Source organism: Lytechinus pictus, chromosome 2 (genome assembly GCF_037042905.1).
Source record: "Lytechinus pictus isolate F3 Inbred chromosome 2, Lp3.0, whole genome shotgun sequence".
Taxonomy (NCBI): domain Eukaryota; kingdom Metazoa; phylum Echinodermata; class Echinoidea; order Temnopleuroida; family Toxopneustidae; genus Lytechinus; species Lytechinus pictus.
Window position 1 is genome coordinate 50,909,674 of NC_087246.1, and position 14,178 is coordinate 50,923,851.

At 36.5% G+C, this 14,178-nt stretch overlaps 1 protein-coding gene across 1 annotated transcript in view; it reads left to right on the forward strand.

Annotated features, from left to right (window-relative positions):
* Positions 1-14,178, forward strand: part of LOC129278099 (FH1/FH2 domain-containing protein 3-like) — a 96,500-nt gene that overhangs the window by 20,207 nt on the left and 62,115 nt on the right. Inside the window, exons 6-9 of the mRNA XM_064095682.1 lie at positions 1,585-1,728; positions 6,997-7,250; positions 10,077-10,240; positions 13,279-13,389. Of these exons, the coding sequence (XP_063951752.1) occupies positions 1,585-1,728; positions 6,997-7,250; positions 10,077-10,240; positions 13,279-13,389 (673 nt within the window). The remainder of the gene's footprint in view (positions 1-1,584; positions 1,729-6,996; positions 7,251-10,076; positions 10,241-13,278; positions 13,390-14,178) is intronic.

The window sequence follows — 14,178 nt, forward strand, 5'->3', positions numbered from 1 at the left end:
AGGCATACATTGTTTTTTCATTTCATTTACAAGTGCTACCTTTTTTCAAACCTGAATTTAAGCTGCTGCTTGGACACTGAATAAACCTCAAGTTCAAGTATCCTTCAAATACAGTTGACCTCTTGATCAGAGGACATGTTACATTGTTCAAATTGTCAATTTCCAGTTTTCTCTGAAGACGGACATGTTTAATGTGGAAATTAAGGATTAGTTATCCTTCTGAAGGAAAAAAAAAGGGGGAGAGTTTTCTTAGACAGGAGGTCATTATTTTCCAAAACCAGGCTTGATGGAAGCGTGTGTCTTTGCATATAAAGCAAAACTGCAGTTCTGCCAAGAAATTTGGTATACTCCTGCTTTCTATCGCTATGCAAGGCTCTTGAAGTTTATGGTTTACAGGCATCTATATTATATTGTGTTCCTGGGTAGAACATTATGGAATGAAGTGGACATTGTGATCATTACATAAAAAAGGTTGTGATTCATTTTGAATTTGAAAGTTTAGTGAGTGATTTATAGTTGATAATCATTTTACAAATACAGCATTTTTTTCTTGGAACTTGTATTTTACAAGATAAATTAGGCTCATAATCAAATCTATACACTATCTGTCTACATGGTTACAAAGTGTGTACACTACTTGTTGTAAATGATAGGCATGTTAACTACTGAGAGAAATTGGGGGTACAGGGTCTTGGGAAAAGGGAAAAATGGAAAGGAATATACGAATGATAGAAAGTGAACATGAGAAATAAATGTATTGTTTTAACGTTTCATATGTCTGTAGAATGGGGTAGAATTGCTTGATGCTGTGTGTTTCCTGTCACTTGGGAGGGGACTTCCCCTTTCTCAATGCTGGGGAACTATTTTGAGGGACATTTTTTTTATGTCTTGCTGGGCCTTTCATTGTGTTCACTTGGGGTGAAGCCACAATGAATCCCCAGAGGTCTTTTTATGATCTTATTATTCCATAAACAAAATTAAAGCTTTATGTATTATTTTTCAGAACACCTGTGGTGATTTTGGCTTGACACATTTGTAAAAAGGATGAATGAATAAGGTGGCAGATAAGTTATCAATGAATTTAAACAGATACAAATTGGATGATGCATGGTACTACCATATTTTTTATGATTTTATACATGATTATGAAATAATTTTGTTTATTTTATGGGAATATTTCTCGCTGCAGAATGCCAAATGACTAACCTTTGATTCCTGTATTATTTAGTATGTGATTGTATCAACAACTCATAACTTGAGTTAAAAAAAGTATCCTGTTAGATGATTTACTTTTATAGCACTTTCAGTCTTCTTAAGTGATCGTCATTCACGTATTGATTATATTTGTAATGTATGTTTGATGTCAATATTTATTTTTTTACTGTACATGATTGAAATCAATTTTTAATTGAATTAAATTGAACATTTGGGAATTTTTATTATTTTTTCCTGCTTGCAAATACTAGTTTGGTGGTACAGTCTTTTTATGCTGATTTGAAAATGAAGGTAGGAGACAAGACAGTTGAAAATCTTTCCTCTTTTTCTCCTTCCCTCATTCTCTCTCTCTCTCTCTCTTCTCTCCAGACTCTCAATGCCATCCCAGATCAGGACTCCTTCTATGACATCACAGATGGCTTAGAGGTTCAAGGTATGGAACAGGTTACACAGAGGCTAACGGGACGGTCTGGAACGGATCTAGACCTGATGGAGCAGATTCGCATCTATGAGGTGAGAGTGGGGTATAAATGATTTTGATGGGTTTGTTCTCCAAAACTTTAAGCTGGTGGGGGTGGGGGGTATTAATTTGGAGAGGCGATACAGGTTTGAAGATTGTCATCAGCAGCAGCACAGTCTTGATGAAGATGATATTAATTATGCATCCTGTTATCTTAATCTTTATTAGAGAGATTATTATCATCATAATTACATTCATTGACTTTATCATTACCAACATTATCATCATGATCTTAGTCACCATTATCATCATAATAATCACAGTCATCTTCATCATCGCCAACAATATCACCAACAATATCATTGTCGTCATCACCGTCATCATCATCATCACCACCACCATCACCACCACCGTCACCAACACCACCACCACCACCACCATCATCATAAACATCACCTTCATCACCATCATCATCATCACCATCTTTTTGTAGAAGAAGTGATTGAAAGAGACACAGCTGTTGTCCCCTTGCCCATTTGAAATCTAGTGTCCCTCCTAAAGATGAAAATAAAGATAGTTAACAACAAAAAAGAAAACCCATATGCAGCCAAAATCCTCATTGATACCTTTGATACTATCATTAATGTAGCATTCATCATCGCTGTCATCTCGGCTCTTTCTATTTTTATCTATATTACACAGATGTGAGTGACAGAAATGTACATCCCATTTCCTTTTATCTTTTCCCACCTACCATAGCCTATTCTCCATCACATATGACTTGAGGAATAATACAATCTTGGCATCCTTCCCGTTCATTACCTGTATATTTTTAATGATCACCTTTATATTTCCCCTCATCCCTAAATGGGTAAGTAGGCCAAAGATCCAATGCACTGACTGAAAACAGAAAATTTTGTAAAGGATGTTACATGACTAATGGGACTCTGGTTCATAGGTAGTTTGATTTCTTGTTCGTCTGTAACAGTAATCCATCTCCTGGGAAGGCCAGTGAGGATGGCTTAATTAGAGGAAACTCTGAGACAAAGGTCTTCCAAAAGATGATGCGAGAGATCTTCAGAAGCCTCTGATTGTAGGGTATTTAAAAGGAAAGGAAAGATAAGAGGAATGGAAGATGACATAAGGTGGTTTCAAACCGCCTCGATCACAAGAATCCCCGTTAAATTACGAGAACTTTTTTAGGCTGAAAAATACCCATTAATTATTCCTGCATTCACACCGCCCTGAAACATACCCTTCGGGATAAGTTCCCGAAGTTACGAGCATGCGCAGTATGGTCTGATAAGCAGCAAGGCGCGAAATTCAAAATCACTAGCCCAGCAGCAACCCATGCACGGCGCCGCACCCAACGACACGCAGGGCTAAAAGTTCCCGTAATTTGCTTTGAGACCGCCAAAATACCCACGACCTTGGAAAAATCCCCGCGAAAGTTCTCGTAATTTCGCCAAGTACCTACTATTTATCGGGTATTTTCTTTCGGGGATATTACGCGTAGTTTGCTTTCACACCGCCAAAATACCTGGTATTTTCTGATCGGGGTAAATTTCCCGATCAGAGAATACCTGGAACTGACGAACTTCGAGGCGGTCTGAAACCACCTATAGTTCTTGAAGTAGGAATGACTCCTTTCATTTTCCCTCTCATTTTGTTTGTACTGGTTTGAAAAGTGGAATAAATTTCTTCCCGAATTCCATCTTTTACTCTTCAAACATCATTTTCAGTTGAAGTCTAACCAGTGAATCAACTATCTTAAATGTTAGAAGACAATATAGGAATATTCTTTGAATGCAAATAGGAATTTATTTCTCAATCCTTCAAGAACTGTTTTGTTGAGCACAAGCAACGAACAAGAAATATTCTACTGATTGGTGATACATGTACATAAGAATGCTATCCAGTATTATGTGATGCTTAAATACGCTATGGGTCTTTGGATCGATGCAGAAAGGCATTAACCAGGTTACAATTAGGGTCTTAAAGCCTTTTTGCCTCTGAACTGACAAAATGCTTCATGGGAGATAAAACTCTTGAGACTCACAAGAATTCTTTAAGAGAACTTGATACTTCATCATGAGTATAAGAGGAAAAATAATAATATCGTAACATGACAGAACTTTGACATTGGGTTCAGTTCGACAAGAACCCATGTTGGTTGACAAGGTGTAAACAGCTTTGGTCGGCTACTTCATTCCTGGGACTAGCTTTAGAGCCAGAAGGGCCGAAGTTCCAAGTCTTCATCACTGAGTTAACGCCCTTCTGGATTTAAAGTCAATATCCGAGAAATCAATAACTTGAGTCTTGATGATGGTAGGTAAGATAACCTCCCTGTATTGCCTGTAAAAAGAAGAGCTTTCACACGGCAGTTTAGCATCATTCTAAACATGCATTTTGACTAAAGATATTTATGTAACGGAGCATAATGTTTAGAGCATAACCTTTTCATTGCAATGAAAATTAAAATTGCAATATGAAGATGAAGTTTATGTCTGTTATGACTGCCCTGTCAACCCTCTCACTCATTGAGGCAAACCTATGAAAATATTGTACTGATGAAAGTATGCAAGAGATCAGCTGACGATTGTATCCAACTCCAAAAAATTGATTAGAATAACAGACCATCTACTTTTAAGTTTTGCTTTGTGGTTTGAGGTCGCAGGGAAACACCAGTCTGCTGGGCAAACCCTTCACTCGAGTTAAGGGTCTGAATGTGCAGCCTACTCATGCCTTGTGTACTGAAGGCCCTCTAAGTTTTGTATGTGCTAGTCTTTACGTGGAGGCACACTTGTTGATCAAAGTTCCAATCAGGGTCTGTGCCTGCAGACTAGGGAAACACCTCTTGATCATCAGTTGCATGTTCATTTTGAATCACCATCCTCCTTTTAATTGCATTTCACACGTAAAAAGACTCTGTAATCCAAAATTTCCTTGTGTGAACAGAATCAGTGAATGTCGGGTAGTATGGAGTTTATCAGTGATATGATTGACATCCTGCAAGGATTTGAGTTACCTGCATACCAGGGGTGTAACCTGGACTATGATGGGGTGCTGAAATAAATCTCTAGAGTATCAGTAATTTATCTGAGATACCATGGTCACAACACACCTTATTCAATTTTTGAGAATTTTAGAGAAAGATCAGACAAAAAAAATGGATTGGTTCGAGTATGGATTAGTGACAGAAAAAAACATGCATTGAAGTAAAATCAAATAGAATTTGATTGAATTAACCATATGGCATTTAATTAACTTTATTGCTAGCATTTAAAGCTATTGCCTTCTCTATAATTATGTAACCACAGGTTTGTCGACCCTCTTAAACATATATTTTCCATTTGTCAAAATGATATCCTATTCACACATGTCCATGTGCTCTCTTGGATAAAAAATATTTTATCAAGAAATTTTAGATCAGAGACAAATCTAGACCAATATGGGGTTAAAGTGTGTAGTGAATATATATTTTTTTTAAATATTACTTCGCATCAGGTTTGAGATGTGTTTAGTCACCTCATGAGGTTGTTGTCCAAGTTTCAGTATTGAATGTCCTCATTCATATCCAGGATTCATCATTTATAATTTTTCCAACTCTCACTCACCCTCATCATCGCTCTAACCAACTCATCCCAGGGGGACATGGATGTTGATTGTAATGTTAGCCTGTATGTGCACCTCCATTTAATTGGGTCTTCCCCCCATGAGCACTGGTAGGTGGTGACAGGTGACCCCCTTCGTTACCCCATACAATCCCACTCCCGGTAGATTCTCCATATCCTAAGTAGCAAGTGTTTGAGGAGGTAAGGAAGGGTTAAGAATGCCATGTTATTGTTTGTACAAGTTCTTTCCAAAATAAAGCATGAATGTTCATGGATTTCATCCTGTCCAGTCTAAACTGATTTAAGGATAAGGTCAAGAAGTTTAATAACCCCTCCAAGTTGTAGAGGTGAGAAATATCCCTCATTTACCCGTTTTTGACTCTCCGTCTCCCTCTCTCTGTGTCTATGTCTCTCTCTATCTTTCTCTGTCTCTCTATCTTTTTCTGTCTCTATCTCTCTCTGTCTCTTTCTGTCTGTCTCTCTCTCTTTCCCCCTCTCCCATCCACCTCTTCATCCACCCTAATGCAAAAGCTTCTGATTCATCTGATATAAAACATCTCTATCTTTTGTAATCAGTATAGAAAGCAAAGAAATATATATTGAATGAACCTACATAATTAAGGTCTTTTATGGTCAAATGTGTTTGAATTATCCTGCAAAACAAAGATGAAGGACTGATGCAGCTGACATCACCAAAACAAATTTCAGAACATAATTTATTATTCCCTGAATTTCTTATGAGTTAACTCATATTTATGCTCCCACTCCATTGAGTGTCTGTCCTGGGATTCAAAGTTTGGTTTAGGGTCAGTCAAGACAGATGCAATGTCAACTCACATCAGAAGGGGCGGTGTAGATTTCAGTTGTTAATTCCCCTAAACAACCTTCTCATATGTTGTGATAAAAAGGGAATTAATGACAGTTTGTTTACTTTCCAGTTTTTGGCAGAAATTAGCCAATTCTTTCATGGTTGTTTTAATTCTCATTGATGACAAAATTCTGAGCAAGCAGGTTTAACAATTTAAAGAGCTAGTCTTTACTGACATGAGATTTAATTTTAGTAGATATTTATAGTCTTTAAAAACAGTTATTATTGTTATTGTTTTTTATGAATGAGGACAGAAGTAGGGTAGTAGACTTAAATCTAAAAACAATAGGAAATAGAAGTATATCATTTTACCTTAAGTGCAATTTGATTCATTACCCAGGAGTCTGTTTGCTCCCTGGAATGCAAGTAGATGTGTGTATTTTATGCTATTTTTAATCTGACCTTTTGTCTAGAATGTCTTATATTAGGATTGTTTTGGGAATTTGTTCTTGAATTACCAGATTTTGTTTTGTATTCTTGAGAGGTGTTTCTAAGAGTTTTAAGGTCATAACCTTCTGGCTTTGTCACTGTAACTCAATAACAAAGGACTTTTCAATAAAAATTGTTTGTATCACTCGGAAAATAGAGTGTTTTACCAGAAACCCCTGATTGTTTCATAGTTATTGTTTTTTTTCTTGGGGAGGAACATTAATATCAATAGGTGAATAGAGCTTCAATGTGCTCTTTTGAGGCAAAAAAAAAGTACTCCAAAAGGTCAAAACGATTCTGTCTTATGAGTAGGAAGGGGGTAAAGGTCAATTGTAACTCATACATGTATAACTGTCTTATATTAATATCATTTGCAAATTTCATCTACCATTCCTACATTTTTTTCCCAGTTTGCTCTCAAGCATGAAGACGGTGAAGAGGACATCCCGATGCAACAGAAGCAAAGCTTACGCAAGGCACGGCGGAGCATGGACCCTGCCACAGACCGGAAGAGCATGAGGTCACTTCGGACCACGCCCGAATGGGGCAACGATGTCAACAAGAGGGTTTCTCTGGACCCTAAGCTGCGTAGTACGCCGGAGGAGACGTCATCGAATAGCGGGAGCGAGGATTGTCTGTCGGCACAGAGGAGGAGAAGGGAAAGGTAAGGAAGGTTGCTGGAAAGTGGATGAGAGGAGGATTTCAATATTTGATCACGGTACCATTTTGCGTGCGTTTTTTGTGTTTGACTTGGGTATATCGCAAAAGATTGATTTAATTAGCCTCCACTATATAATCAAGAGATGAGAATAATATTCAGCTTGAGTTTGATCGGAATTGATTGCAGTCATTCGTAAGACAGGGTCCAGGCTTTATTTCATGCAAGAAGTTAAGGTTTTAATGAAAAGGATTTCCTCTTTTAGAGGGACATTGGCATCTTATTGAAATAGTATGCAGTAAAAGAGAAAATGAATTCGTAAAAATAAAATGACAGTAGCAAATTGGAAAAACTGGAGGTGATCAAGTTCACCTTAGAAAAAAAAATCAAGCCTGCCTGATACAGTTCGTCAGATTTATATTGGCTTCAATTTGTTGTGGATTTGGTAGAGCTCTGTTAGAGCTGTGTACATCCATATGGTCTGATGATGTCATAAGGTTATTCAACTATGGCTGCAATTTGAAAGGATTCGGCGTACCCTATTTGTCAGGATCTAGGTCCTTGTTTACGAGAGGGCAACAATCCATGTATATATGAAAAATGAATTTTCCAATCTTGTTTTATCCTTGAGGATTTTGACAATGAAATGAATTTTGATAAAGGTTTTTATCATGCAAGGATGACTAGCCTGCCATCAAGATCTGATTTGAGAATACCACTCCTTGAACCATTGCGGATCTTCAATTTAGGAAGATTGTCTTTTATGGCATTGTTCATCCAGTAAGGGGAGATTTTTTTCTGTATTCAAGAAGGAGTAGATGCTTCTTCAATGCTCGAAAGAGAATGAACTTCAATCAAATTATTTCCTATATGTCCCAAGAGGCCAAAATCTATGAAAAATGACAATAGAATTATTAATTTCATTGCATGAGACCAGATTGTTGTATGTCTACAATTAAACCTCCATCATTAATCAGGTCCTACAATGCTTTGGAATGTTATCAGATGCTTAACATGTGAGATATTGTGTGTATAAAAGAATAGTATTCAAGAAATTGAAAGGTGGTTTACATGAATTGAAAGATATACCAAAATGAGGAAATTCAAGAGGCCTCTTGGAGCTTATTGACTTCAATGCAAAGGCTTATCATCAATGAACCAGATGTCACTTAAAAGAATGCAACTTACCTTGACTTGTACTTTGTGGAAATGTAGGTGTTCTGGTTTAGAGAATTCTGTGGAGCCTATCTCTTTTATTCTAATTCATTCATCTCTTTAAGGAAATAACTTTCTGAAGATACGATGCAGTTTGTTTTCATTGCTCGAATTAACGTTGACGACAAATGTGGGAGTATATTGGAAGGCACCGCAATTTCCAATCAGGAATATTTGTGCTCTTTTGACATCTGGTTTAGTTTTAACATGAAAGGAACTGAATCAATATAAACATCAGTTTAAACAGAGAAAATAAGAAGGCATCAATGATGAATTTCTGATTGTATGTACCTGGTCGAGAAGGCAGCACAGACTTACTAGTGTCCTTACTTTTTTGCTCATATATTGTGTTGATGAATGATGTGGGATTTGAAGTTATGAGAATGTTTTCCACTCATCTGCCTTTGGATATCTACTTTGGAATAACATAACCTGCACAATATTGGATTGTTTTTTTCACGATGGATCAGAAGAGAAGGGCAGAGATGGAGAAGAGGTCTAGGACCTCGCGACGGAATTTGTTTAGAGTTCTCGTGGAATGGATAAGGAGGTGAAAATCATTTGAGAGGGATGGACATTGGGGATCAGAGGAAAGCATGATGGAGAATTGGGAGTTGAAGAGAGAGCTAGAGACAGAGGGGGGGGGGTAGAAGATAGGGAGGGGTAAGAAAGAGACAGGAGGGAGAGACAGAAAGACAGAGAGGGAGAGAAGGGGAGAGGAAGAGATAGCGGAAGAGAATGGAGACCTGTTGGGAAGGATGAGGGGAAGGGGGTGGCAGAGGATCGGGAAGGAAGGGAGAAAAATATTAGGATAGAGCGGAGGGAAGTAGGAATAGAAGTATATCAAGAAAAGATGTAAACACACTCACAGACATGATATTAGAAATCAGTGCAAAAAGGATTGATGTGAGGGGGTTTACATGTTCAATGTAGTAGAAAATCACTAAGAAATAATTTTCAATGGATTTATGCAATATTTCATTGCAAATTAAGTTTATATAGTGATTTACGTGTACATTGAATCATTATTTTGTGTTTCTTAATTATATATATACATCTAATGGGGATTTTTATGTATGCATGGATGTTCTGAAGAACAGCCTGTGTCTGAAGTACATATACCATGTTGCAAATAAATAAATGAAAAAAAAAGAACATGGATGGATAAAAAAAATTATGGTTTTGTTTAAATTCAGTCCATATTAAGTTTCTAGTTGTGTGCTACTATACTAAGCAAATAATCACCATTGGTGAAGATGATGGGCAAACTATCACTTATGAGGCAAGCAGGGTGTAGCTATATCTTTCCGAAGCGAAGCTGAGGAAAGATGGCGAGTACATCCAGCTGCATGTGCCCATCTTGCGCGATTGTCACTGCAGGTGATGGAGAAAGATGGACCAAGAAATCGAGTTGCAATGACCTCTTCATTTCGCGTGTACTCAAATCAATTCATAACGCTTTTATAACCCATTAGCTGAAAAAGATTAGCGAAACAAAAAAGGTCTATCACTGCGAGAGATCTTAGTCCCTCAGTGTTAGATATTTCAAAAAATGCCACGGATCACCGTTACATGTTTCTGCTAACTTTTTTTTCTTCTTCGTGCGTTACCTTCCAGGAGAAGAGGGCTGTCAGCGCAGAATTATGACGAAGGGACCACACCCACCTCATCACAGAACGGCAACGAAAGCGACATGATGATGACATTAGAAGAGAGGAGGCAGAGGATACGAGAGAGGAACAATGCCATGAACTCTGACAGCACCCCAAGTACTCCTAGTGGTAAGTCTGATAGGGTTGGTCTGTTCATGTCTCGGACTCGAGTTTAAAGATGGAGGAGTATAGGGAATGTACTCTGCAAAGAACATGAAGCATGAGAAACTGGTGTAGATAGGTAGGCAGAGAGAAGTGGAGACAGAGACAGAATCGGAGATAACAAGCGTAATAAACAGCTTTTTAAAGATGAAATTAATCAGGTGAAGATTAAGATTAAAGAAGATCGACAGGTTTTATTATTTGTCAGGTTTTCATGATTTTTATCAAACAAAGGACGTGAAAAACTTGATATTTATTGTAGGTAATGCTTCAAGATGTATTCATTACTTGGACTGCACTGCGAGAAAACATCATTTCAACATTGGAAAACTCCAACAAGACATCACATTTGGTTCCAGACTGGATTGAATGCTGATAGAATCTCTTTAAACTAGTATTAAGATATTGGGAATGTGTGATTCGTGTGACCTGTTTGAAGAAAAAAAAACGAACTACCGGGAGAGCTGTAATGGGTTTCTAAGTGCATCTCTAGTACTTTTTGCTTGCTTGAGATACATTCTTAATGATTCTATGTTATTGTGTAATTGAATTGCAGAATATGGATATATCCAGAATTCTTGCTGTAACATGTTTCTCTAGCAAATTATATATCACCAAAAACTGCATGTGCAAAATGTTGCTTTGTGTTCATTTGTACAACACTGGCTGCATAACATCAGCACATTGCTTATACCTGTACAAAACAATTGTGTAGCCATTTGGCTTTGTGAAGTTTAATGTTGTTGTAAATACTCTTGAATAAATATGTTCATTTTTTAGGATAATGTAAGGAATACATTATTATTACAATAAATATTACAAACAATTTTGCTATTTTATTCATTGTTTGTGTTTCCTTTGTAACTACTGAGAATCTACCTCAATCAGATTTCCCTTTCAAAGGTCATTATTTTCTAACTGAAAGATATTGTATAGGAAAAAAAAATGCATTTTAAAAGCGTAATCCAATGAAATATCTTATCATTTACCATGAATCTTCCGTATACAATATTATTATAGTTAATCTGCTACTTTAAAAAATTGTTTTAAGGGTTAATGAATGCGCAAACCTTATTCATTCCTCCATCAACATAGCTTCCGGTGTGTATATTATGGAAAGGGTTGCATAACTTATGTTTGTGGATTACCGTTATAAAGTGATAATACCCCATGATTCCTGACCGATTTCCTCTTAACTTGATGGAACTTGTCTAATTACAGCAATTAAGGGGATTACACAGGAAATCACACAGATAACATGGTCGTTCTTACAATACAGACACCCACTCATAAGCAACCATTTTCCCACATGATGGTTTTCAGGTCACCAAACACAGTTATATACCTGTCATGTAATTAAAACTAACAACAAATCTTGTTTAAATTAAAAAAAAGTACTGTTTATTCATTTGTCTCCGATTGCCTACAGTTAAATTTAGTAAATTTTCCTAGATTTTGTGACTTTTAAAAGATTGAGAGAATTTCATGACATTTTTTAACTTTCCTTCTTTTTTTTTTTTGGGGGGGGGGTTGTGCGGGGTTCATTGTAACTCGCTAAAAACAATAAGTATATGATAAATTTGGCATTTGTTTGGTAATTATCTTGTATCGAAAAAATAAGTAATAATATTTATTTTGGGTCAAAATTTTTGCTTGCTCACAGAGTTTAAGAAATTTTGCCCATGGCCTCCTAAAAAATTTTGGCTCATGACACCACTGCAATACAGGGCAATATTAAGAGTTTTTGTTTTCCATCAGAAAGTGTTTTTTTTTATAAATCCAAATAAGGAACCAATTTCCTTACTCCCATCATCTATGACAAAAGAGGAGTATTGATAATCAAAGGAATAAGATCCAGACACATTAGGTGTTGTCTATGTCGCAACTTAACATTTTTGTGCTGAAAACAAGGGAAACCCCTCAGAGATTGAGCTATAAGCAAGTCCTTCCGGAAGAATTTCTGGAGAGACGTGTCATGTCAAAGTCATTTACAAAGATACATTCATCAGTTCTTCCTGTGCATAAATCACAGCGGATCTAGCCTGTCTGTGTTATGTGAGCTTGACATTTATTATTCTGATCTTCTTTGAAGGTTTCATTCAACCTCTAATTTGTACCTTGTTACACAGGTGTCTCTCGTGAAATGTAATATGTGTCTCTCTTCTCTGTTCTCTTCTTTTCTTCTCTGTTAAGATTATATTTTTCTGTAAGTCCTTGTCCCCACAAATCTTTCCCTGTTATTTTCATTTTCCCCCTCCATTTCATCCTGTTCTCACTAGTCTCCAGTTTCTCTCTATAATCACCTACCTGTAGTTTCTTTTTGTATTTTGTCACTTGTTCAATAATTTTTCTTCTCTCCTTCATCACTGCCATACCTTCCCCTCAGGGTTTTTCTTAGTCTTCTTCTTTTTCTTGTTTCTTCTTTCAGTCGCTACTTCATGTGATGTAATGTCTCACTATCATCATTGTTTTACCCCTTTCTGTCTTACTATTCTAGAATAACTTAATCTCAAAATTTAGGATATATTATGTATGATTTTTCCCAGTCCCTTTTTCTTTCTCTTCATACTTTAATGAAGTACGAATCATCACATGTTCATCAAATTTGAAATTCAAAATGCTGTTTTGAAAAAAAAAATGTGTTTGACAACTGTGATTAGAGATGTATCTTATGTCTGTTACCTTTAGATTCTGTAGAAGAAGAGGAAAATCATTGTATGTATCATGTAGGAAAAAACGGTAATATTTTTGTTTAATGGTAATTGGTAAAGAGATACTTGGGAAATTTCATGCTATAAAAAGATGTACCATGTGAATAACTCCTGTACATATATATATGAAAGGTTATGTGCTTGGTTTATGACAAATTTGGTTTACGGTTTATGACAAAGTAATAAAAAATTATTTCCCTTTTCACTGTTATATCATTAACTCACATTATTTATTCAATTTATAATTTGATCATGATCATGAAGGGATTTGGGTTTTAACATTCCTTTATTTAGGGGACCAGAATGCTGCACCCAAAAAGCGACACAAGCTATCCATCCGAGCTGTTGTAAAAGAAGAGAGCACGGCCGATATCCTCGGCGCCTCCCCTCAAACCCCCCAAACAGGTACAACAACTGCCCCCCAACCCCATGCAAGTGCCCCGCCCTTCCCCTATCCCATACCCCCCAAGCTGTTTGAGATTTATGGACCCTATCATTTCATGTTCCAGATACCTCATGTTTGTGTTATGACTACCATTTTGTCTTGAATATGGTTACAAGTTCATCATGTAACATAATTCCATGAATCTCCACATTCTAATCAGATCATAGTTGATTCACCGGTAACATTGAAATCGACATTGATGTTGACCTGAACTTGGGTATTTCAACCTTGTTTCTTTCATATATGCATGCCACTGTTAAATGCTTAAATTTCACAGTCTACAGTTCTCATTTTCAGAATATGAATAACAGGATGTACATTTAGATCATCTGATTTTCATTGAAAATCAGGTTTATGTACATAATATTTTGATTTGTCTGTCTGTGAACTAAATGTATGATGTATCTAACTAACCATGCACATATGCCACTTTACAGAGGCTAGACTCTTTTTATGACACAGAATATATTAGACATACTTCACGATTTCAATCTGTGAAAACTCGCAGCAGATGTTTTAAGATTTGACAGCACATACTAACATCCAAGATTTTTTTTCACTTTCCAGATGAGCATGATAAAGTTTTGTAGTTTAAATGCTTGAAAGTCCAGAAAAATATTTTTGTGTGTGATTAACCATTTTACCAAAATTTTTACTTGCATCCTGTGATGTTTTCATGTAATAACAATTATTTTTGTCCAAAAGGTTTTTGTAGGTTTTCCAGCTATTGTGATTCTCCTGGGACAGTC